The 22465-nt window shown below is 41.9% G+C and overlaps 1 protein-coding gene across 1 annotated transcript; it reads left to right on the top strand.

Moving 5' to 3' along the window:
* Window positions 1–680: 680 nt before the first annotated feature.
* On the top strand, window positions 681–19265 carry LOC309401601 (uncharacterized protein). Its single transcript, XM_081970667.1, is given in 18 exon segments — window positions 681–1313; window positions 1316–1690; window positions 3089–3200; window positions 3284–3347; window positions 3446–3480; window positions 3690–3750; window positions 3836–3892; window positions 3992–4051; window positions 4871–4925; window positions 14924–15043; window positions 15252–15348; window positions 15935–15990; window positions 16079–16129; window positions 16378–16486; window positions 16573–16618; window positions 17001–17141; window positions 17504–17584; window positions 17692–19265. Coding segments are annotated over 18 exon segments (1995 nt in total). The 5' UTR covers window positions 681–1171; the 3' UTR covers window positions 18025–19265.
* The last annotated feature ends 3200 nt before the right edge of the window (window positions 19266–22465 follow it).

Here is a 22465-nt window from a genome sequence, read left to right as displayed (position 1 = left end):
CATAATTATGTGTTCAATTCAACTAATTTAGTCATAATAGTTTAATTAGGAGCACAGTTCCAAAAGATAGGTAAGTAGAGATAGATAGATAGATAGATAGATAGATAGATAGATAGATAGATAGATAGATAGATGAGATAAATATAATTTGAACATGTCTTACTCTCCCGATTCGCAAGCATGCTTCTTACTGTGTTAAGTTCGCTTATTATATGAATTGATTAACTTTGTCTGCAAACCTAAATACAAATGAAGCAGGATACAATCATATAATGGTATCTTTATTTAAAAAAATCAGTAAAGTTTAATATTTGCAGAGTATGAGTGAACTCAAGAAAACGTACTGTATGAAAATTTGCCTTGCCTTTTAATGTTCTACATAAAACTAACCTATTAGACAATGATAAATGATAGTTGCAATGTTTTAGACAATGATAAATGATAGCAAAAATATTTGTATTATTCAGAGAAAATAAAATAAATAAATGTGGCCATTTATAAGAGATTTGTAAGTTATGACGTTCTGCCAGCTTATAAAAGAGATTAAGAAATATTATGTAAATAATAACAGCCAGACGCAAAAGAATGAAAGGAGGTATTTAGCGAGTTATCATTTTAATTTGCAATGTCTTTTGAGATGTAGGATATATTTTACTTTTCTGAACGAACAAAAATTTTTGCTCATAAATTCAGTGCCAAAGCTGCAGAACGAAAAACAAAAGGCCTGTTGCGTGCTTGGAGGAACCTACTGAGCGTTCAGAGCCACGCTGTTTTAATCATTTTCCGGGCCGATTCCATATAAGAATCGAAACTAAGGTTTCGATCCTCCTCATCTATTGCATCGCGACCGCGATCCTTTAAAAGGTTAAAATGTAAGATACGTAGCCAGGCGAGTCTTTTTTCACCGAGAAGAAAAGGAAGATGGCTGACCTTGTATTTGAGATAGGAAATACAACACTACCGGAGAGCTTAATGGAAACGGGCGGATGGGATCGCAGGGAAAGGGTTTAGGGTTTAATATAGGCAGCCCACAGCAAGGAAGCAGAGCCGGAGTCAACCATCCGGATCTGCAACAAACGGCCGCCACCGCCACCGCTTTCCTTCGGCTGCAGGATCAGCTGAGCGCGGCTATCACGTGGGCGGCGTGTCGAAGGTCACAGCTCGGCTCACAATGGAGCTTTCGGAGCCTGTGCAAAGCGGCTTACAGATCCTGGCTGATCCGGGTAGCTTCTCGCTCCGAGCTTTCCAGGCTCTGCTCCAGGCTGCCTTCCAGAGCTTGCTCAATGGACAGGCCGAGGAGGCCGTTTTCGGTGAGTTCTAACATCCGGGCTCGGTCTTCCGCCCGCCGGCGAGGAAGAGAGCTGCTCGCTCTCTGAAAGGGGACTTGGGCTCTTGTCGAGGGAAGCGTGGCGGCGGAGGCTGTTCCTGCACGGCTGGTCGCTCTTGCTTCGGCGCTGCTCTGAACCTGATGCCTGGGCTGCTTCTCTGCGGCAGCCACAGCCGTTTCCCGTCAAATGCAGGAAGTCTCCCCTGTGCTGCGCCGGGCTCAGATGGTGCACTGCGCCTTCGCCCTCCTTTTGTTTCTTTCGGGTTTTTGCTCTCGTTGCTGGTTTCCTCCATTTCCCTGCGGTTGTCACTTCCTTGCAAAATGCAAGGCTGCCTCTCGCTTTTTTATGGCCTAAAAGCGAAGGTAAAACCTCCCGCTCTCCCGAAAGCAGACCGAAAGAAGAGGTGGTGCCATTTGGAGAGCGTTTCCTTCGCCTTTCTTGGCGGTCGTGGTCGGTTGGTTTCCACTGTTTTGTTTTTAATTTTTCTGGTCTGGCGAGGTACATTGACAGTCGGAAGTAATTCTTGCAAAAAATCAAAGCATCAAGCGAGTGGATATACTTGAGGAAAGCACCGAGCTGGGTTTGGGACCTGGATCCCGCAGGCTTTGTTTTGTTGATCATGTGATAGTGTTATATTATTCTTTCGAATTGTTCAGTGGCAGTAATAAATTAATCGTTCTTAATCTCGCAGCTGAAAAGCGCCCGCTCATTTGTTTTGATGCTTTTGTTTCTCGACTTTTTGTTTGTTTGCTTCTTCAAATCGAAATTCTCCGGCGATTGGGCTTCGTCAACTGCTTGCCAAACTGCGGGGTTTGTTGTGGGTAGGCCGGCCGCCTTTCGCAAGAGAAAAACGGCTCGAGTTTGCCGTTTGCCTGGAGAAGAGCTCTGCCGGAGCTGGGGCTGAATAAGCGCGCGGCCTCCGATAGGTGCTCGTTTGAATTGCAACTTTGGAAAAGCAGTTCGGATTTCTTAAATGGGACGCGGCGAAAAAAAAAGGAAAAGGAAAATCAGAAAAGTTTAGCTGTGAAGGGAGAGGATTAGAGATACGGTGTTCTGAGCACTGTTGTTAAAAAAGCGAAATTGCACACTTAACTCCCTCTAGCACTCAGAAAAAAAAATTCACAGGGTTATCTAGACTTCGAGAAAGTCTCCTCCTTAGTTGGCAAAAGGCTTTTTACTCTTCTTCCTTTCCTCCAGAGTGACAAGATGGCAATTTTCTAAAAAATATAAATGTCTACTGACATTCATCAATCTTCCCAAATTCTGTTTGCCAGAATTCAAGGAATGGATGGCAGTGAGTGGGAAAATACAGGAGACACTCCTGGGGTAATGACCGAATTTCATTCCTTTCTTCTGTACTTTCTGGCTGTTGGGGAAAAATCGAGATCTAGCTATTGCTAGAAATAACTAATACCATGTTTCAGATCTTGGGGAAATTGTTCACATTTGAAATGAAATGAACCTCAAATTCCAATATTTTAATTTCTTATAAAGGGAGATGTACGAAAAGAAATCCTTACCCCCAATATTGTGTTTAGAATGGTAACTGTAAAATTTGTCAATGTATTAGCTTTCTGTTTGCTCAGCTGCTATAATTGCATGGAGTATATATATATATATACACACACACACACACACACACACACACACACACATATATATATATTGTGTGTGTGTTTGTGTGTGTATATATATGGATTATTCTTTCTATCTATCTATCTCCTCCTGACATATGTCATCAACCATTCATTTATTTTTAGATTACCCAGATTTGGAAAATATTGACCCAGCAATATTAAAATACTGCCACGCAGCAACTACCACTTGTATAATAGAAGCTGGAAAGCAAAAAGCTGACCAATCTATTATAAGGTATCCTAAAACTCTTCAATTTAAAAAAATGTGTTTGACTTATATTAGATTTATTGGCTAACACATCTTACTTTTCCTTTTAGTACCTATCTCGAAGACTGTAAACTTGACAGAGAAAGAATTGAAAAATTTTGCACTGAATATCAGGTTTTCAAACACATTTTATCCTTTTAATACCATCCATTAAGTTTTTTGTAATCTGTAGTAGTTTATATGCTCTATTTTTATCCTTTTCCTTTTTATAGAAACATAAGGATATCTTGGAAATCATATTGGGAAGGTATGTCCAAGGAAGTTATAGTGATCGTCCAACTTTCAAATGCATCTTAAAAGTAGTAAATGTATTCACAAGTTATCTAACTGGGGTAACTTAGTCCATGAAACCACAATTAATATATTGCTCTTACTGATTTTTATTATGTGTAAAATCTCACAACAGTTTTGTGGTTCAACATATCTTAGTCTAATAGATATTCATTATGTTTTCAGTATAGGCAGATGTCCACTACATATAACTGATGTTTGTTGGCGTTTGGAATATCAAATAAAGGTAATTTAAATAAAATGTGTATTAATTTCTTTTTTTTCTTTTTAATTTGCAAAACTTACTTTTTCTTTATGTCTTATCACTTTAGACTAATCAACTTCATAAAAATTATCGCCCTGCCTATTTGATGACCTTAAAAGTGGAGGTATTACAACAATCCAGAAATTCAAATATTAGTAGATCATGATTGTTTTAATTTTTGTTACTTATTAGGAACTAATGTTTGGGATTTTTGTTATTTTAGAATAATGATTCAAGATCTCATCAGGACATTAATTTTAGTTGTTCTATGGAGCAATTGCAGGTATTTATTCCCCACTTTTTGTGTACTGATACTGAGTAGTACCAGACCTTATAAAAGTTCAAAAGATATAAAATACTTCAATATCTAATCTTTCAAAATATAAATTGCTACAGAAATACTAGCTTTTCTACTTTTTCAATGATATTTCAATATTAAATGTCTGCACCGCACAAAAATACTATTTTTAGCAGAATGAGTGGAACCTCTTTCAAATGTGTTAAATTAGATAAACTTCATTTCCTATATTATATACTTGAATGTGTAATATAATATGAGAATGGAATTTGACATATTTGGCTTTATTTACATTGATATCTGAGTCTCCATTATCCACAGCTAATTTATTCTAAAATCAAAGCAACTAATCTGAGAATAATTAATAAAATTAAGTTGCAATCCCATGCATTAGGAGTAAGTTTATTAGTAAGCTAATAAATACTAATAACAAAAAAGGAATAAATTAGTCAAAATCAGAGAAATAAATAAGCAACTGTGTGCAATTTCATATTTTTTCAAAATTTGTGTGTGTGTGTGTAAGAATTTATGTTCTTTTCTGTTATTTGACAAATAAGAAAAAGTTTGTATTAGTTATTTATCAACCTATCTGTCCCAGTTTAAACTCCTTTATTTTGTATGTCATAAAGCACATTCATGATATACTCTATCAGAAATACGTTTCAGTATTTCTTTAAAATATCAATGGCAAAAAATGCATTCTTAAATCATTGGAAATTTTGGTGTAAAGAAAACTTATAATATTGCATAGAATTAATTATTTACAGCAAAATATTTTTCTTAAGCTTTTATTCTATGTTTTAGGATTTAGTGGGAAAGTTAAAAGACGCAGCTAAAAGTCTAGAAAGAACAACTCAACTATAATTACAGGCTTGGCAATCAACTGGATTGAAGAAGAAAAGAAAATGCTTGCTTCTTTGACTATATGATGAACTTTTTTTCTTGGTTTTATTTAATGGAACTGTGATACATGTTTGATGAAATAGAAATGGATAGCTATACACTTTTAAAATATCTGCTTGTGTTTCAGTTTTGCTCTTTTTAAAAAAATCTTTGATTTTACCATTTTTTTACTTTATCATCTAATAAATGAGAATATAAATCTAATGTGTGTGTCTTAACTGATTATAATAATGAGTTGGGGGGAATTGGATTCCCAGGAATTACATTATTCCAAGAAGACCTGCTCAACAAAACCCATGTTAAAGAGGTATAGAGTTCTGGGTTTAAAGTCATTCTACCATAATAAAGTTATCACCTTGCTTGCACCTCATTTGGTGAAGGTCAGTTCCTGCTGTTCCCCCCCCCCCCACTTTTTTTTAATGCTGGAATTATTTACATTAAAATTTGAGAAGATCCATTCATTCATGTCCTTTAACTTGGGTTGACAAATATTCAATCATTTCTGTAAATAGAAAATTGTTGGAGTGTTCTGAATTGCAGCAGTTGAGTGGCTATAAATAGAATATGACCAGTCTTGTCTCCATGGCTCTGTTCTTCCCAAAACAAAAAAACTTATCCCCAAGTCACAGTGTAGGTTGAACTTATTAATTACACACCTAGCCAAGAAGAGAGGCAGCAGTGTCAGTCTGGTGTATTTGGAGGGTGGGATGCACAAAGTTCTCATTTTCCTTACATTATCTATGTGCTTTTTGCTATGTGGAAATGATGGGAAATCTAAATTAGGAGACAGCTGTGAGAATTATCCCAATGACTATAAGGATGCAGAAGCAAAGGAATTAAAACTTGTCCTATGGTGCCACCAAGTTAGAAAAATCTCTATATATACATTGGTCCTAACTGTGGTGGTGTACAAAATATATTCTGAGACACAAAATGTGGCTTGCAAGGAGGTAGAAAGAAACTCAGCACCCTAGCTCTGATTCTGTTACTTTTTAACAACAACAATAATTCCGCCACATAAAGGTTGCTTGCTTAATAACCTGCCATCTACTGCAATTGTCCCACTAATTAACCATAGTGAGAAAAGTATTATTGTCCTCATCTTCATAGTCATGAGGGTGTGCAAGCAACGGAATGCCTTAACCTAAACGTTCCATCTCTGGGCAATAACCACCTTTGAAAGTTTAAAGTCCGGAGCATCTGGAGGGAACCACATCTGTAGCACAGTAGCAAGAAGGTCTTCATATTTTTTACTCCTTAACAGGATTTTTTTTAATGGATGGGAAGAACAAAGTGAAAAAATCTTTTTAACCTTGGGTCATTTGAAACCATGAGATAGTCTGGGTTTAATGGATTTTCTTTCACTAAATATTTTGCTGAGTACTACCACTCTCTTTTCTATTTCATATTTTGCTAGGCAGCTTTCCATAAATTGTTGCTTTCCAGCTGTATTTTATATCTAGCTGCCTATATGTTTGCAGGGAATGGTGGAGATTGAAATTCCAACACATCTGAGGGAGAGTGACAAATCACAAAAGACTATTAAGGAAAGACATTTTCTGGTCTATCGTGATCAAGGGACAACTAGTCCTTTCAGTAGTCCCAGTTAGATTCCATTCAGAGTGCTAAGCCATTCTTATGTAATATACGTTCCTCCCCAACCTAAACACAAGGCAGGGAAAGTCTATAAAAGTGGTAGGACCTACTTTTCCGTTTGACTGCTGCATATGTTGTTCTGAAGTTGAAAGTTAATCAAATCTTGGATTGAACAAAATTGTACAATGAAATCTACAGCATGATCCTGACCTGGATTTCCTTCTCTAGTGGATGTTTGACATATGTGAAATAATGCTTTCCAGGAATATTTCCTTTCCCTTTCCATCATTTTCCTGGAGATGAATATAAGGATATTTTTTAACCATTGTCTTCAGTTTCCCCGATCTCTGCAGGATCTTAGAGTGACAATATTGTATCCAAATTAACACACTCATATGGATCAAAAAAAGCCCTCTTTCATTATAGTCTCTTGGATGGTTTGGTTGCAGATGATACTTTTAATATAAATAAATGGTTGATAACAGGATGATAGTGTTTGTCAGGATGCTTGCCAGGCATGGAGGAACAAGGCAGGCTATTAACTTCAAAGTGAGTTTGACAGCAAATCTTTCAGAAAAGTGGATTAATCCCAGTGCTCTCCAATACAGTTCTTTGTCATTTGGTCGTTTTCTGATGTCGGCTTCCTTCCTATAATAACATTCCACTCTTCATCTACCCAGGAATCTAAACATGCATCTCATGAAGATCTGCCAAGATGGAAGAAAATGGTGTCAGTCAGGAGCCCCAACAATTTCCAATGGTGGCACCTTAGAATTATGTAGACTAAGAGTTGTCCAAAGTGAACCAACATTCTAGAAAAGGGGATGCCTACCATATCATAGAGTTGCTTGCTTCTCAAAAGGGGGTCAATAGTGTTAACAACTTAGTCCTTCAATCTTGGGCAGAAGAAACCGAAAGATCTTGAGGAGTTCGGAAAGCATATAGTTGGCTCTTATGGACCCAAAAGGACAAATAGACCAGCTAGACTATGCCGCCACTAACTATTCTCAAAATTGGTGCCTCTTCTTAGATTCTACTATGTGCTAAAAGAGCAAAGGAAATGTAAGAGCACGAAAATGTTGTAGCCAAGAATGCGTGTCAGACAGCCAAAGACCACGGAGCGGGCTTTGTGAAGTGTGGCAATTGTGTGAGATGAAATTGCGAAGGTGTATTGAGAGGTGTGAGAATTTGGAAGACTGCCTTCACCTACAAGTCTTCTAGAATCAGCTGTACGAGACGCGAGGTGCAAGAGTTCTGTGATGAACTAAATCTATACACTGAAGGAAGACGCGAAGTGAGAAGGCGTGTCCAAAGGCAGGAAATTTTTTACCGAGAAAATGTGTGCCAGGACACCTTCAGAGGCTGGATGGGGCTTGCAAGGGATGAGGGGGTATGTGGGAGTAGATATGGCAGTAGGTTATCTCTGCGAGGGATTTCAATACAACAAACAAACGGGGGGGGGGTATAAAGAATGAGGTTTTTTTGAGGCGGTGAAATAAAACGCTAGACCTTATTGGCTGGAAAAATCCGGAGTAGTCGTTCGCGGCACTTTGAGAAGGGGCAAAAAACGGAGGAGGGAAGAGGGATGAAGTAGTATGCGAGAGAAGGGAAAAGAAAACAGGCACCTGAGGAAAAAGGAGACTGGGCTCGGATTTGGAGAGGGGAACAAAAACCGCTCCCAGGAGAAGATAGATGTATGTACAAGGGAGAGTTTGGTTCTGTCAAAGTAGCTCGAATCCCTCCCGCGTGAAAAGGTTGTGCGGTGCAGTAGGAACAGAAAGGACTCGGAGATCTTGGACCAGGTAAAGGACTAGGGGAAGGGAGGCGTAGTGCTGAGCTGAGCCAGAAGAGAGGGGGGGATCTGCGCCGGGGCTGGAGAAGTCGCGCGCACCTGGGAATCCGCGGCCAGATGCCAAAGCGGGAAAATCCGCTCTAACGGAAAAAGAGGTGAAGGTGGAAGGGCCGAGATGACGCTCGGGATTGACGGTTTCAGCTGCCGGTTACCAGCCCAACTTTGGACCGCCTCTCTAACATTTCTGGGGTGTCTTAGCACTGAGGTGCCCAGGAAGACGTGGGAGGTGGAGGAAGAACGCTCGACCGAGGTCGGTGTTATGGGACAGTCTAGGTGAGGGCGGGAGCAAACCGTCGGTCTGGGGGCAAAGGAGAGGCTCTGGAGAAAGGCGCTGAGGGGGAAACTGGAATGCCACACAATACTGTTAAAATGGTGGGCAACCTTTTTCAGTCAGTGTGTGTGTGTGAGAGAGAGTGTGTGTGCGTATGGCGCGCGAGCCAGTGTGAGTGAGTGTGTTTGTGCGTGTGTGTGAGTGCGTGTGTGTGAGTGCGCGCGCGCGCGCGCCGCGAAGGGGAGGCAGGCTGTAGGAGAAAGGATCAGAGCAGCTTCAGTAGCAGAGGCTCGGGGTGGAGAGACCGAAGCCAAAGGTCTGTCTGTGGTTGCCGTCACTTTATTACGCCTTTAAAAGAAGGGGGTGGAGGTACGTTTTTGTATGAAAGGGGTAGATTTGGCCAAGAACAAGAGAGGGGGAAAAGAGGCAACGGAGATCTCTGCGTGCCCTTGTTCAGCGAGAAAGGGATTGCTCGCGCGAGGTGACAGGGCGTGTAAAATCTGGAGAGAGGAATGAGCGCCGAGTCTGTGTGTGTGTGTGGCGCGGGGTAGGTGTGCAAGCTAGAAGCGGGCGAGGGGGGGCAGAGGAAAGGAATAAGGCATTGTGCGCGCGTGAGTGAGTGCGCGAGGCGTGTGTGGGGGGGCGGAAGAGCCGGAGGAGGTGGAACAGGCAGCCGCGTGAATGCCGCGGAAAAAAGGAGGACTAGCGAAGTATGTGCGCGCGCGCGTGTCTGGAGGAGGGGGAGGCGGAAGAGCAGGCGGAGGGCAGGGGGAGGGGGAAGGGAGGGCGGCGCAGGAGGGGGGGGAGGCGTCCGAGTCGCGGGATTGGGTCACAGGGAGGCTGACGGCTCCGACTACACCGACACTAATTCCCAGGCCACCCTTAAGGAATGAGGAGTCCCACGTGACGCTGGCGGGGCGGGCGAACTCTGAGCCATTTTGGTTACGGTGTCAGTTTCCACTGTGCGCCTTCATTGCTGCTTTCCCTCCACCACACCACCACCCGCTTCTCCACTACCTCCACCTCCCCGCCTGCTCCTTCCACAGCAGCAACTCCGATACAATTCAAATATCTCCATATTATCATTATTTTTACAAAGAGGAAAGTGGAGAAAGAGAGAGCTCCCCGGAAGACAGGAGAGGGAAAACACAAGACCGGGGCGGGGAGGGGGGCACCGATAGACGGAGCCGGGAGGAGGGCTTGGAAGTCGGAGAGACAATGGGCTGGTGGTGGTGGAAGAGGAGGAAGAGTGGCAGTCCAGACGGGCCGGAAATAATTTAAGAGCCCAGCACTGGAGCTGCGCGTTTTAAAGGAGGAGAGAGAGAGAGAGAGAGAGAGCAGCCAGCCAGGAGTGGGGAGGAGGGTGAGCGAGCGAGGTGGGGGGGGGGGAGAGAAGAGAGAGAGAAAAGGAGACGCAGAAAGGAAGAGGAGGGGAAAGGCAAAGCAGGCTCGCAGGGAGCCCGAAAGAGAACCGCCCGGCTGTTTCGGGAACTAAAAGGAGATCGGCGCGGTGGCGGCGACGGCAACAGCGACGGCGGCAGCAAAACGCTGATTGCAACTGACAGCGCCTGCAGTTCGTTTCAAGATGGCCGCTTGGCTCACATTCATTTTCTGCTGAACGACTTTTAACTTTCATTGTCTTTTCCCGGCAGCTTTGGTCGCCCCTCGGCAGCGTCTTTCCGCGGGTAGGTGTGCAGGGGCGCTCTTTACAGCCGAGGTCGGAGGGTGATGGGGACTTCGCGGAGGGTTTTGGGGAGGGGGAGGCTTTTGAAAGGCTGCGAGGGGGAGCTTCGGTGTCCCCATGCTCTCCGTATGGGAAAACCGCTGACAGTCTCGGCTCCAGCCACACGCACACATGGTTCGTCCCTCGCGCGCGCCCCCGGAGCGAGCGGCAGTAGCAACCCAAGCGCTTGGTTTCATTCCGCAACCAACCCTTTGCGAATTTTCGTTCCCTTCCCACCGGAGTTAGTTCGTAGAGCCCTCCTGGGTGCACAGCCCTGAAGGAGGACGTTTGTATTTTCGGTTGCGACCGGCCATTCAAGTCCAGCCCTCTTTGTTTATAAGCAGATTTCGATTGAAGAGCGACTCTTCGTGCAATCTTGAGCTGCCTTGGTCACGGGATGGCGATTGCCTGCGAAACAAACGGGTCGGCGGGGGGTTCAAGAGGCACCTAGCGCTCCCATTTTATAGGGATGGGTTCCACGGGAGGTTGCGATCCCGCTGGAGGGTTCGGTGAGCTGTTGGGGGTCTCCGGAGAAATGTTATTAACTTAAGTTCGGCCAACACTTGTGTGGCGTGAGATGGCTTGGTAAGATGGCGGTTCTCTCTTAGCGTGCCCTTTCGCATTTGTGCTTAAAATCCTGAAGTTTCTCTCGGGCTTTGGAAGAGAGGAGAGAGGTTGACGCTGGAAATCTAGCTTCGATGAGAGAAGTTACCGCGTGTTTATTTCTCGGAGTTCTTACATCCAGATTGAACATGCGGATAATTGAGGGAGCTGAATTAATAGAACTTGCAAGCATTCCGACTGCAGCTTTCTATTATTTAGCCAAGATTTCGCTTCTCCCTCACATATGTTATCCTTCCAAGTTGAATAAGCTAAGTTAACTGAAACGTCTTGTTGTCCCAGATGTGATGGCTTTGGTCCTGGCTCTAAGGGTGCCTGGATGGGAAACTTGATTTGTGTAAAATCTCGCCGGCTTGATAAAGTAGACCCTGCTCCAGCTCAGCTGGTTTTGTTGTTTTAATGCTGGTGGGAAATAACTCGGGGGCACTTAATCCAATCTTCTGTCCCTGCAAGGAACCTTTCTCTCCAAATGGAAAGTTAACCATGTGGTTCACAAGCCTTCCTCATCGTCCACTTGAGTTTTTGTTAGCCACCCACTATTCAATGCTTGTTTGTTTCTAGTGGTCTTTCTTGGCATTCCAAAAATATGACTTTGAAGTGTAGGGAAAGAATGATTGGTGTAGCTGTGTATTTCTCTGCTCTGGTCGCTGTAAATTAGAACTCATCTTTTAATAGTACAGTTGGTTGGTGCTGTGCCTCCCCACCCAATGAATTCAGCATTTACCCATCCGGAAAGGAACTGCCTTTGAGGAGACTAGCTGGAGAGGTCTATTCCCTGGATGAAAGGGTTTAGCTGGAGAGAATATGGATTATACTAAACATACCTATTTCTTTCTTGGCTGGGACTCCATGGATCCACACTTTTGAGTGAGTCATTCATGATTCAGGGCTCACCTTTAAAACTGGGCACTCAATGACAATTCAAGGCATAGTGGACCAGATTACAGATCTGCCCTGCAAACCTAGTTATTTTAGGTAGCCTTGATGAATTGCCTCCTCAGGTATCTAGAGCCTATTAATTTCTAAAACATCCATCCACTCAACTATCCATAATTTTCTAAATTGACCATGTAAAGCTGCCAAGCTTCAGCTGGGAATGATAGGTTTTATCTCTCCTTGTTTTCCTGGTTGAACGCCTAGGAAGGTTGTGTGTGAAAATAAAATACAATATCTGATGTTAAAGGTCATTGGGTCTTGGCTACAGAAAAGTATACCATTATTGTAAGGAGGTGGGAGACTTCAGGGAGAGAACACGAGGGAATAGCAGCCCCTACTCCATCCCAAATTAGTACTTTGGGTACTTGAGATACCTGTTTTGTTTATGAGTGTATATAAACGAGTGCATGGGAGTTGATGGCAATCTTTCACTGATCCATCGCTTTGATTCAGGATTGTTGGTTTAAGAATTCAATTGATACCTCCAAGGGATCCTTGAGGAGGGAGCTAACTTAGGTAATAAATAATAAGCTTTGAGTAACAAAGCTTCACGCTTGATTTGAGTTTTCTTCTACTTAGACAGAGGCTCTGTTTCCCTGAAATGAAGCATGTGGTTGTATCTTCTGATGAATTGAGTTGCCTCCTTCTGTGCCTCACTGCTTGGGAAAGAATTTAAGTCCACTCAATTCCTCGACCCTTCCTAGTCTACCTTTTGGTTGAAGTATCCTGGATTTACTGCATTTTAATTTAAACAGATAGACGTGTTTTATCACGATAGTGGTGATGGTAGTGATGAGGATTTCAATTACCTGCTAAAGGGTTAGGGTGGAGAAGTATGTCCTTTATTCATGTACTGAAGAATGCTCTGGAACCAGAAGGAGAGGCCAGGCGTGGAGGCTCCGGTTTTCCTTGCCAACACCCAGTTCTTGGGCTAAGGTTATCGAACCTCTCCTTCCCCTTCTACTCCAAACTTGTATATCTTTTGCTCCCTCCCCAAAAAAGATAAAAATAGCAATTTCCTCCATGCAGCAGCGGCATCGTTCCTGCTCTGTTTTTTTCTTCCCTTTCCTTTTTTTCCCCATCCGGGGAAGGGGTACATAGAACAAGTGAAGTTTTGGTAGTTGGTTTTGTGGCGAACGATCCATGTTGTCCTCTCTCCATCCCTATCCCACCTATCCTCGCGCCTTTTGGAACATCGGACAGAGAAATTCGAGGCTCTTTGGGAAGCGTCGGAATATTTTGCCTTGATTGCTGTGCGTTCAGAGCAGAACAAGGAAGATGCGCGGCTGTGGGAATGAAACCTGTTCTTTCGGCTGAGCATAACCTCCCCACTTCCTTCCCTCCCACCGTAAATTTTTCCTTGCCGGGCGGTGGAGCGATATGCTCCGCGTGAGGATTTCCTCAGACAGTTTTGCTTTGCTCTCTTCACTTCCCGGCTGCAGCCCGAGAGCATTTGCAGCATTCCTGCGGATCTGCGACCGGGCAAGCTTGGACTGCCGGAGCGGAATGTCCACGGGTGCCCGGAGATGGGCGTGCTAGGACTCTCTTGAATCAGAGTCGGGTCTATGGCAAAGGCTGGCGCTCCTCTAAAGTCTCTACCACCCCGAAAGGGGCCAACATTTAACTCTGTGCCTTGGCGACCCAAGAGGCAATAAGGTTGTATCGCGCTGCGGACAGGAGCCGCGAGGCGGAGAAGGGAGAAGGGGAAGAAACAGTGGCCACTTTCTTTCCTATGGCCGACGTGGATAGAGGCCCCGAGAGAAACCGAAAGCCCCTGGAGGAGCCTCTTGCTTTCGGCCTGGCATCGACTCCAGAGCTGACTTGGGCCGCCCTCGAGGCCTCCTACTGCCAGCCCGTTTTTGGCGTTCTCCCTTTCTCTCCCTGCGACGCGTCCTCCCGCCCAACTGGACTACTCCGAGAGGAATTTTGGCCCCGCCAGCAACACCCGACCAGGATCCTTCCCCCGGGTTTCATCCCTGGACACGATTCGGGTTCCTTTCCACAGCGGTACCCCCAGCCCGTCCTTCTCCTCCGCCATCCACTGCTTGATCCCTGTCCAGGGACTGGGCTTTCTTCCGCGGCGAGACTCCAAAGCTGTCCTCCTGTTCCCTGCGCACCCCCCCCCCCCGTTTCCTCTCGAAGCCACCTCTTCCCAGCCTGGCCCCTCCCCGCCTCCTCTCCCCTGGTGCGCTCCGGGTGGTGGCAGGATGCCAAGTGTAAGTGTAAGTTGCTATAGCAACCCCTTCGCTAGAATGGTTCCGAAGACGGCTCGGTCCCGAGCCTCTTGGGTTGGCGTCGGCGACGCAGCTAACAGCCGTAGCAGTTCCTGGGGTCTTATCCTGTCCGCTGCTACTCGCCTGCCAGCCGTTGTTTCGAGGTGCGGGCCCCAACCGCGCCAACAGCCACCCACCCAGCCACCCCTCCTTTGCTTGCTTCTTCCTTCGCCGCCGCCTCAACCGCGGCCACCCCCCTCTTCTCGCCGGAAATGCCCAGAGCAACGTCCGCGCCTGCAGTAGGATCACTTCCCCGCCTCCCGCTTGTCCGGTTCTCCCCTCCACAATCCCGATCTGCGGTTTTCCGATAAGCGCTGAGGGTGGGGTGGAGGGGGTGAAGGCCCGTGAGTCGTACCCCGAAGAGCCTCCTCCGCCCGTCCCAGGCAACTCCCCTTCTGAATATCGCCGCGCAGGGCTAGGGGCAGGTGGTCTCTGGACACAGCGCTCTGGAAGGACCCCCCCATCCTACTATTGCCGCTTCTATGCGCTTCCAGGCTCTTGGTTCGGCGGCTTCGCACCTCCTTTTTCTCGCCTGGACCTGATTGTTTGCCTTCCCCGAGAGGAGGCCAACTTTTAGCGGAGGGGAAGTGAGGGAATCGTGTTGGGCCGCACCTCCGAAGTTCCCCTACGGTTTTTAAAGCGCTCCTCTTTGTTTGTACATCTTTCAGAGTCTCCTCGAATTAAACCAAAATGCATCGCACCACCCGCATCAAAATTACGGAGCTCAACCCCCACCTCATGTGTGTGATTTGCGGAGGGTACTTCATTGATGCTACCACGATCATCGAGTGCCTGCACTCCTGTAAGTCCTGCTTGGTTGCTTCTCATCAGGGAAAGAGGCCCGCTGCCAGCCAAGACCAAATTCCTTCATTGGCCATATGGCTCTTTCTTGCTGAGAAACAGCTAACTTTGTTTAGGGTCTGGGTTAGAAATAACAGCTGAAAACCATGCCTTGATTCTGCTTTGTAACCTTATTTCTGCACAATTCTATATATTTTTTTCTCTTGCAGTCTGTAAGACTTGTATTGTACATTACTTGGAGACCAGCAAGTATTGTCCCATTTGCGATGTCCAAGTTCACAAAACTAGGCCTCTTTTGAACATAAGGTAGGAAAAAAGACAACTAAATACTTTATGTCATGGTTATGTCTTTTCATATATTATATTTCTTTGGGTGCAACTTCCTTGCCAATACAAATCTTTAAAAAATGTTAGTTCAGGATACTATTTCCATAAGTATCTGTCTTGCATTTCAATTAGTCATTTTGTTTCTTTTTCTACATTAGAAGCCCATTTTTATTCCCTTTATCTTTCTTTTCCTACTTACAATTGCAATTTGTTCTCGTTGTCAGTGTGCATATTAATTTCCTGTTTTTCCCCAGTATTGATCTTTATAAATGTAAAATATTAATAAAGAAATGCAAAAGTTAATCTATTTTCAGAAATCTTTATTTAGTTGCATTTCATTGGCTCTGTTCATGGTTACATCTTTTTATTAAATGCCTATATTTTTACAATGGTGACAGTTTAATTTGATATCTTTTTACCAAAGCAAAAATATAGTTAGATTAATAGCATAGATCTAAAAACTTATATAAATCAATTCAAATCTGGTTAAAGTTTAAAAATTCTCAACCAAACTGTTTTTGGTTATGGAAAGTTGTAAATATTAACATTAGATTTTATATTCCAGATCTGATAAAACTCTCCAGGACATTGTGTACAAGTTAGTACCAGGGCTTTTCAAAAGTGAGTAAGCATTTAGATTGAACAGCCAATGTAGTAATAGAATGTGTAAACTGGAAGAGATAAGTAACAAAAATATGTTTTTTCCCAGATGAAATGAAAAGAAGAAGAGATTTTTATGCTGCTCATCCATCTGCTGATGGTAAAAAAGGATTCTGAGTTTATGATTTTATAAAGAATTACCTTTTAAGCAGAAGCTGAGGTTGTAAAATTTATGTACCATTTCAGTGCTCTTTCACAGCAAATAAATGTTTTTATACATTCAAAATTGTTTATATTTATTTACAGAAATAATTTTAATAGTAACACATTCATTTTATGACTGATGTTTTCTTTACTCTTTCTGATTTGAATTTTAAAATGTTACTTACTGTGAACATTTCTGTGCAGTTGCCAATGGCTCTAATGAAGATAGAGGAGAAGTTGCAGATGAAGACAAAAGGATAATAACAGATGATGAAATAATAAGCTTATCCATTGAGTTCTTTGACCAAAATAAGTAAGTTATAAAAGCAGTATCTTATCTTTGTTAGTACATTCATAGATTTTTTTTCTTTACTACTATAGTATATGTCCTTTTTCTAGAGTTGAAAGGAAAGGAAGCAATGAGAAGGAGAAAGCCAAAGAGGAGGTGAGTAGCTAGTTGGTTTTTTGACACTTTTATTTCTTTTTCAGAAAATAAAACCATATTCATTTTTATTTCCTTAAGTACTAGAGTCAGTTATTCTATAGAGAGTGTGCTACCTTCTTAGTAATTACAATGCAAGGGCATTTAAAAGGCTGATACAAATAAGTTTTATATTGGAAAACATCCTCCTATTTTCCTCCCTTAGTGTATGCATTTTAAAGAATAAAATTTGTATGAATTAAATTCTAAAAGAAAAATCGGATGGTCGTGTATTTTGCTTTTTACTTCATTGGTTTTGGATCACCAGTGAATATTTAGTTTTCATGCTGCTAGTTTTAACCATGTTTCCATCTCTTTCTATCTACTATATTGGAATGAACATTAGTATCAGATTTTGAATGTTGTCTCAACCAAATGCCCCTCCCAGGCCAACAGCAAAAGATACTTACGCTGTCCTGCAGCAATGACTGTAATGCACTTAAGGAAGTTTCTCCGGAGCAAAATGGATATACCCAATGCTTTTCAGGTACTTTTGATCTAGGGACATTGATGGGGAAGAACTGTCATAAAACAGTTTTAGCTAAAGGCGTTACTTAAACTTTAAGTCTGTTGAAAAGAATTGGTGCATATACTTTTGGAATTAAACAGCAGTATTTTTAGATAAAAGACCTTCAGGAATGGATTTTAGAGGGTCTCTCTGAATCATTATATTCTAAGCCTTTGATATAAAGGCAGATATCTTCTCAACTGAGTCAATGTATTTCTGAATTTCAGATAAAATGTGTGATATTTGATTAAGGGTGTACAATAGATGCCACATTGCAGTTGTATAGTCTTTCACACTTCCATGTCATGTTAAATGAAGTGTGATTTCATTTCTTTTATTAGATTGATGTCATGTATGAAGAAGAGCCTTTGAAGGACTACTACACACTAATGGATATAGCCTACATTTACACTTGGAGAAGGGTAAATATATTGAGAGTCCTTCCAAGTCTTGGTCATGTTGGGCCAGAGGGGTGGTAAACAAAAATAAACTCTCTAACAAGGGTTTCCTTTCTGACTTTCTTTGGCAGAACGGTCCCCTCCCTTTAAAGTACCGTGTGCGACAAACCTGCAAGAGAATGAAAATAGGGCCCCAGCAGCGAGACGGCTTGCATAACAGTGGGGACCTGGAAAGTGACTCTGGCAGTGAAAAAGCTGGCAGCCCCATGGGAGGCGCTCCTTCCACATCATCCTGCGTGCTCAGCCCCAGCACTCCGGTGCAATCTCCCCACCCCCAGTTCCCCCACATCTCTAGCACTATGAATGGAACCAGGGGCAGCCCAAGTGGTAACCACCATGCCTCCTTTACCAACAGAACCCGGAAAGCATCCATCAATGGTTGTTCTACGACTTCTTCTGGCTGACTGGCATGAGCTCTCCTTTGTGACTCTGAAGACTGGATGCCAAGGTTATGGCTTACTTTCTGCTCCAGTCTCTATGTCTCTATCATATCACACCATTAAGCTTTATAGTTGCAAATTCCACACGTGTCTATGCCTGATGGTTAATAAGAGAGGACTAAAGATTGGAAATTAAATGGGAGGACAAGAGATGGACCTTTTTTTATATTAAACAACCACCACAACAAACTGTTTCTTAAGGATTAGCAACATGGAAAAACAAAGGATAACAATCCAAATATTTGAAGAGGGTTTTTTCCGGACTTCCCATTATTGTTCTGTTTCTTAATTTGGAATCTGAAAATTGATGCCTACCACAAATGAAAGTTTTGTAAATCCAGATTAATTTCATATATACCTTTTGGATTATGAACTATGGTTCTGTTTTGGGGAATCTCATTGAAAGCAAATTATTTTTCCCCCATTCTCCACTTCGGAATGCATAAATGCCAGACTTAATATGCATAAAAAGATGCATATATGTAGCCACACCACTGTGAATAACAATGTATTTGCTTTATTAGCCATTTTGATATATATAGTTTGCATCCACAACTTCTGCGCAACACCGAAGCCATTGAAAGATCAGAAAACAACAGAAGAAAAAATTGGTATAGGAAAGAAGAAGGACATTCTATGTTCAGATTTACACTTGTATACCTAAAAGCGGGTTTTGTCTTTTATTTTACTGGTTGGCTTAAGAAAAAAGAAATTGTGAAAGAAAACTAGATAAGCTCTTTTTGTAAGGTTTTGATGGCATTATGAATTTGTGGAACTACGCCATATTAGTGTATGACAAAATAGGAAGCAGTATTGTATGATATATTTATAAAGAGAATATTGTGTTTCATGCAGTATCAATGAAGGTGGCTAAGTCCCCATTGGCTCAGCCCTAACATGCTTTGTGGGACAGGTGTAGGGAGAGCCATGCTAAAACAGCCACCAGCTCTTTGCCATGAAGGCAGGAGAACGAGTTTCCTTCTCAGCTAACTTGGAAGCAATTGACAATACCAAAAGGACTTCTTGGGCCTTGTCTGCTTCCCAGGATTTTTACATTTGCCCAATGTAATTAATTGTCTCCAACACCAGGGAGGAGAGGGCAAGAGAAGCATTGGATAAAATGGAGGAACATGGAAACGATTTTATTCTTGATTTTATTCCTTTTATAGGGGAAAGTATTGGAATATGTGATTATCCCCCCCACCCCCGAAACAAAAAGCACAGGAATGCATATAAGAAGCCATAAAGTATGCAGGAATCTTTTTCATTCATTCTTTCTAAAGAAATCAATTAATTCAGATGAAGGCTTTTTAACTAAATTTGTTTTAATATATATATATATGTATGTGTATGGTACAGTACTAACTTGGTTAAGGATTACCAGGTACAACTGAGTTGCCTGGAAGCCCTTCTGCAAAATAGTTTTCTGAAGATATCAAGTTTTTTGAGGGGGGTGGGAAAGGAAGGCTTGAAATTGTAAGTCTCTTGAATCTCCAATATCTTTCCGTTTGTGCTTTGCTTTGGTTAAAATGTATGTGTGGTATGTGTGTTCATGTGCCCCTTTTTCACTCATCAGTTACACATTTGTAAGGGTGTTTATCCTATATGCCTATTGTCTCATGTTTGTACAGGGATATTGTAGCTAAGTATTTTGTTGTCTCCAGTCTGCAAAAAGAAAAAGAAAAAAAAGCACAATTCTATGCTTTGTCTTGCTTACACTCATTAAATCATTACTTTTACATATACCTGCTGATTTTTTGTGATGTAAACTTTCAGATTCCCCTCTCTTCATCTGCTAAAAGAAATCAAGAACTATGTAGATACAGTACATATGACTTAGAATTTCATAGGATAGCTCTGCTTTATTAAACTCATTTTATTCTTAATTAAAGACATATTTATTTTCACAGAAGACCAAATGGAAATAGCCAATGAGAAGAGGGTGATACATGTACTGTATTCTCTTCTATGCAAATAAATAATCCTTGGTGATTGGTGTGTGTGTGTGTGTGTGTATACACATACATATACGTACATTTATACATACATGCATGAATTGAATAGTAAATTACTGAAACAATCCATTTAAATATGTATCTTTGTAGTTTTGATCATATTCCTTTCTGTTCTATTATTAATGAAAAGGACTTTGGTTTGTCACTGCAAGTAAGTCTTTTTTCCCAGTTATATATTACTGTTGGAAAATTCTCAGTTATTTTAAGGGGAAAATAACATAAAGATTTTATAAATATATAAATGAGACTAAATTATTGGTCTTTAGAGTCTTCTTGCTTTTAACATTAGCACACACAACGAAATGGTGAATCTCAAAATATTAGGACAAAAAATGGATCCAGTTAACAGTCAAACCTTGCCATTAAAAAAACCAGTGGTGGTAATATTTAAAATTTATTTGTAAGATATAACTACTGCAAATTGCATCCATATTACAAATATTTCTGAAAGCTGATCCCATCTATTTAAGCTAAATGTGTTTCTGTCACATGCATTTAATATTACAACTTGAATGTGTACTCTGTAACAAATTAAAGCTGCTTATCATGTTGATGTAATTTACACTAGTTCAAATGTAAATTACAAGACACCATAGTTGTTTAATCATGGTCTGCAGAATAACTTACAATTGGCAGGATTTGATCAAAACGTCAAGCCATAAACCTTGATTTACAAATCACAACGCTCTGCTACAGATCACATGAAGGTAGAATCAGGCAAACCACATTATGGTGGTTAGGAGATGTAAGAGCCCAGACTTGGAAACAAGGGAAGACCAGCCATTTCAAGCTTTCAGACATGCAAATTCCTACTACCAAATTAACTGATATTTGCAATGACCAATTATCCTAATAATTCAGGTTCACGTAAATTAGATTCATATAATTGTTATTCTTGAAGTCCATTTTATTCTGAAACAGAATCAATGTTAATTCTAACCTCAGTTTTACCAAGGTTTTTCAAGAATTTGGAGATGTATGCCTACAAACACATTCACACACAACTATATTTCCAGTAAAACCTCCAATGCAGATTTATCCTCAGGAAACCAACCTTAGAAAACTAATCCCATGTATGTATACTTGGCAAAAAGTAAGTTTAGGGGTGTTTAGTCTCAGCAAGCTGTTACAGCAAGATCTCACAAATTCAGTGTATTGAACTGTTATGTAAAACCAACAGTACAGACTGGATACTGGATGAGGGAGAAATAAAATGCAGTTGCATTTTCCATCCTCTCCCATTGGAACCTGGCTTGCTCAGTGCTATAGTTCAAGCCACTTACGTTCTTACGTTGTAGAAATCTTTGCACTAGTTATGTGTCACTTAAAGTCAAAATATTCTCACAATACCTAGTTGTCAAAATAAGCATAGGTTTTCAGGTAAAAGCATCAACCAGTGTTCCGGAGAAGAAAATAAGTGCTTTTGTATAGATGTAAAATGCTTTTCCCTTATCATAGCCAAAACCACTGCCAAACTTTCAGATAAAATAAAAATATTTAGTAGAAAGTTATGGGCTTAAAAACTAGCAAGAGATGTTGTCAACAGGAGGTTAGTCTTGTCAGTTTCCCCAAGTATTCTTTCATCTTAGTTCCCAGTCTGTAAAATGGAAACATGTTAAGAAAGCTGTAAAGATGGCATATTTACAGTGGGACTGCAAAGAAGGGGGGGGGGAGAGACAGAGACACACACATAGAGACACAGAGAGACAGAGGCCAACACAGAGAGAAAATTGATTTCAAATTTCAGTGGTAAATGAAGCATATTTTAAAATTCTTAGGACTAGGACTCCTTGGCTAGAAAATCCATCACTTTTTAATTAAATCCCATCTACGTGGGTTGGAATCCTCTTGCATTTCTAAAATCAAATAGGAGTGGAAGACACTCAGACTACATGGTGATGGGGTGCCCCTTTGTCCTCCAGGTCATTTTGAAACAGTGATGGGAATAGGTCCTCTAGACATTCCCACTCCTTCTGGTTTAGTACCCTAAATTTAGTACCCCGTGAGCTCCAGAAGTCCGGGGTCCTCCTCCCCTCACTCTTTTTTGCAGCCAGAAACCATCGGGGGCATAAATCCTTCTTATCGACCTGGATAATTATCTAAATAAACGCTCCATTGCTGATAGACTTAACTCTCTTCTCCAGAAAGGAAAACAATTGTCTGTTTAGATAGGCACGTGATGCTGATTCTCTCCAGCCTCTACCTGAGTCTGTTCAGCCGTCCATTACTCTGGGAAAATTATGTTATAATCTTGACGTTGTTACACATGCGGAAGGTTGGAGCCGTTTTCTCACGGCAAAGGCTTTTGCCTACTAAATCGAAATAATTTCCCCCTGAACTCTGCTTTTATTCCCCCCCCCCTTTCTGTCACTTGATCTTTTTAATCTGGT

This window comes from Natrix helvetica (genome assembly GCF_964273705.1).
Source record: "Natrix helvetica genome assembly, chromosome: Z".
Classification (NCBI taxonomy): Eukaryota; Metazoa; Chordata; class Lepidosauria; order Squamata; family Natricidae; genus Natrix; species Natrix helvetica.
The sequence above is the reverse complement of the archived record's forward strand: the minus strand, read 5'-3'. Positions and strand labels throughout refer to the sequence as shown.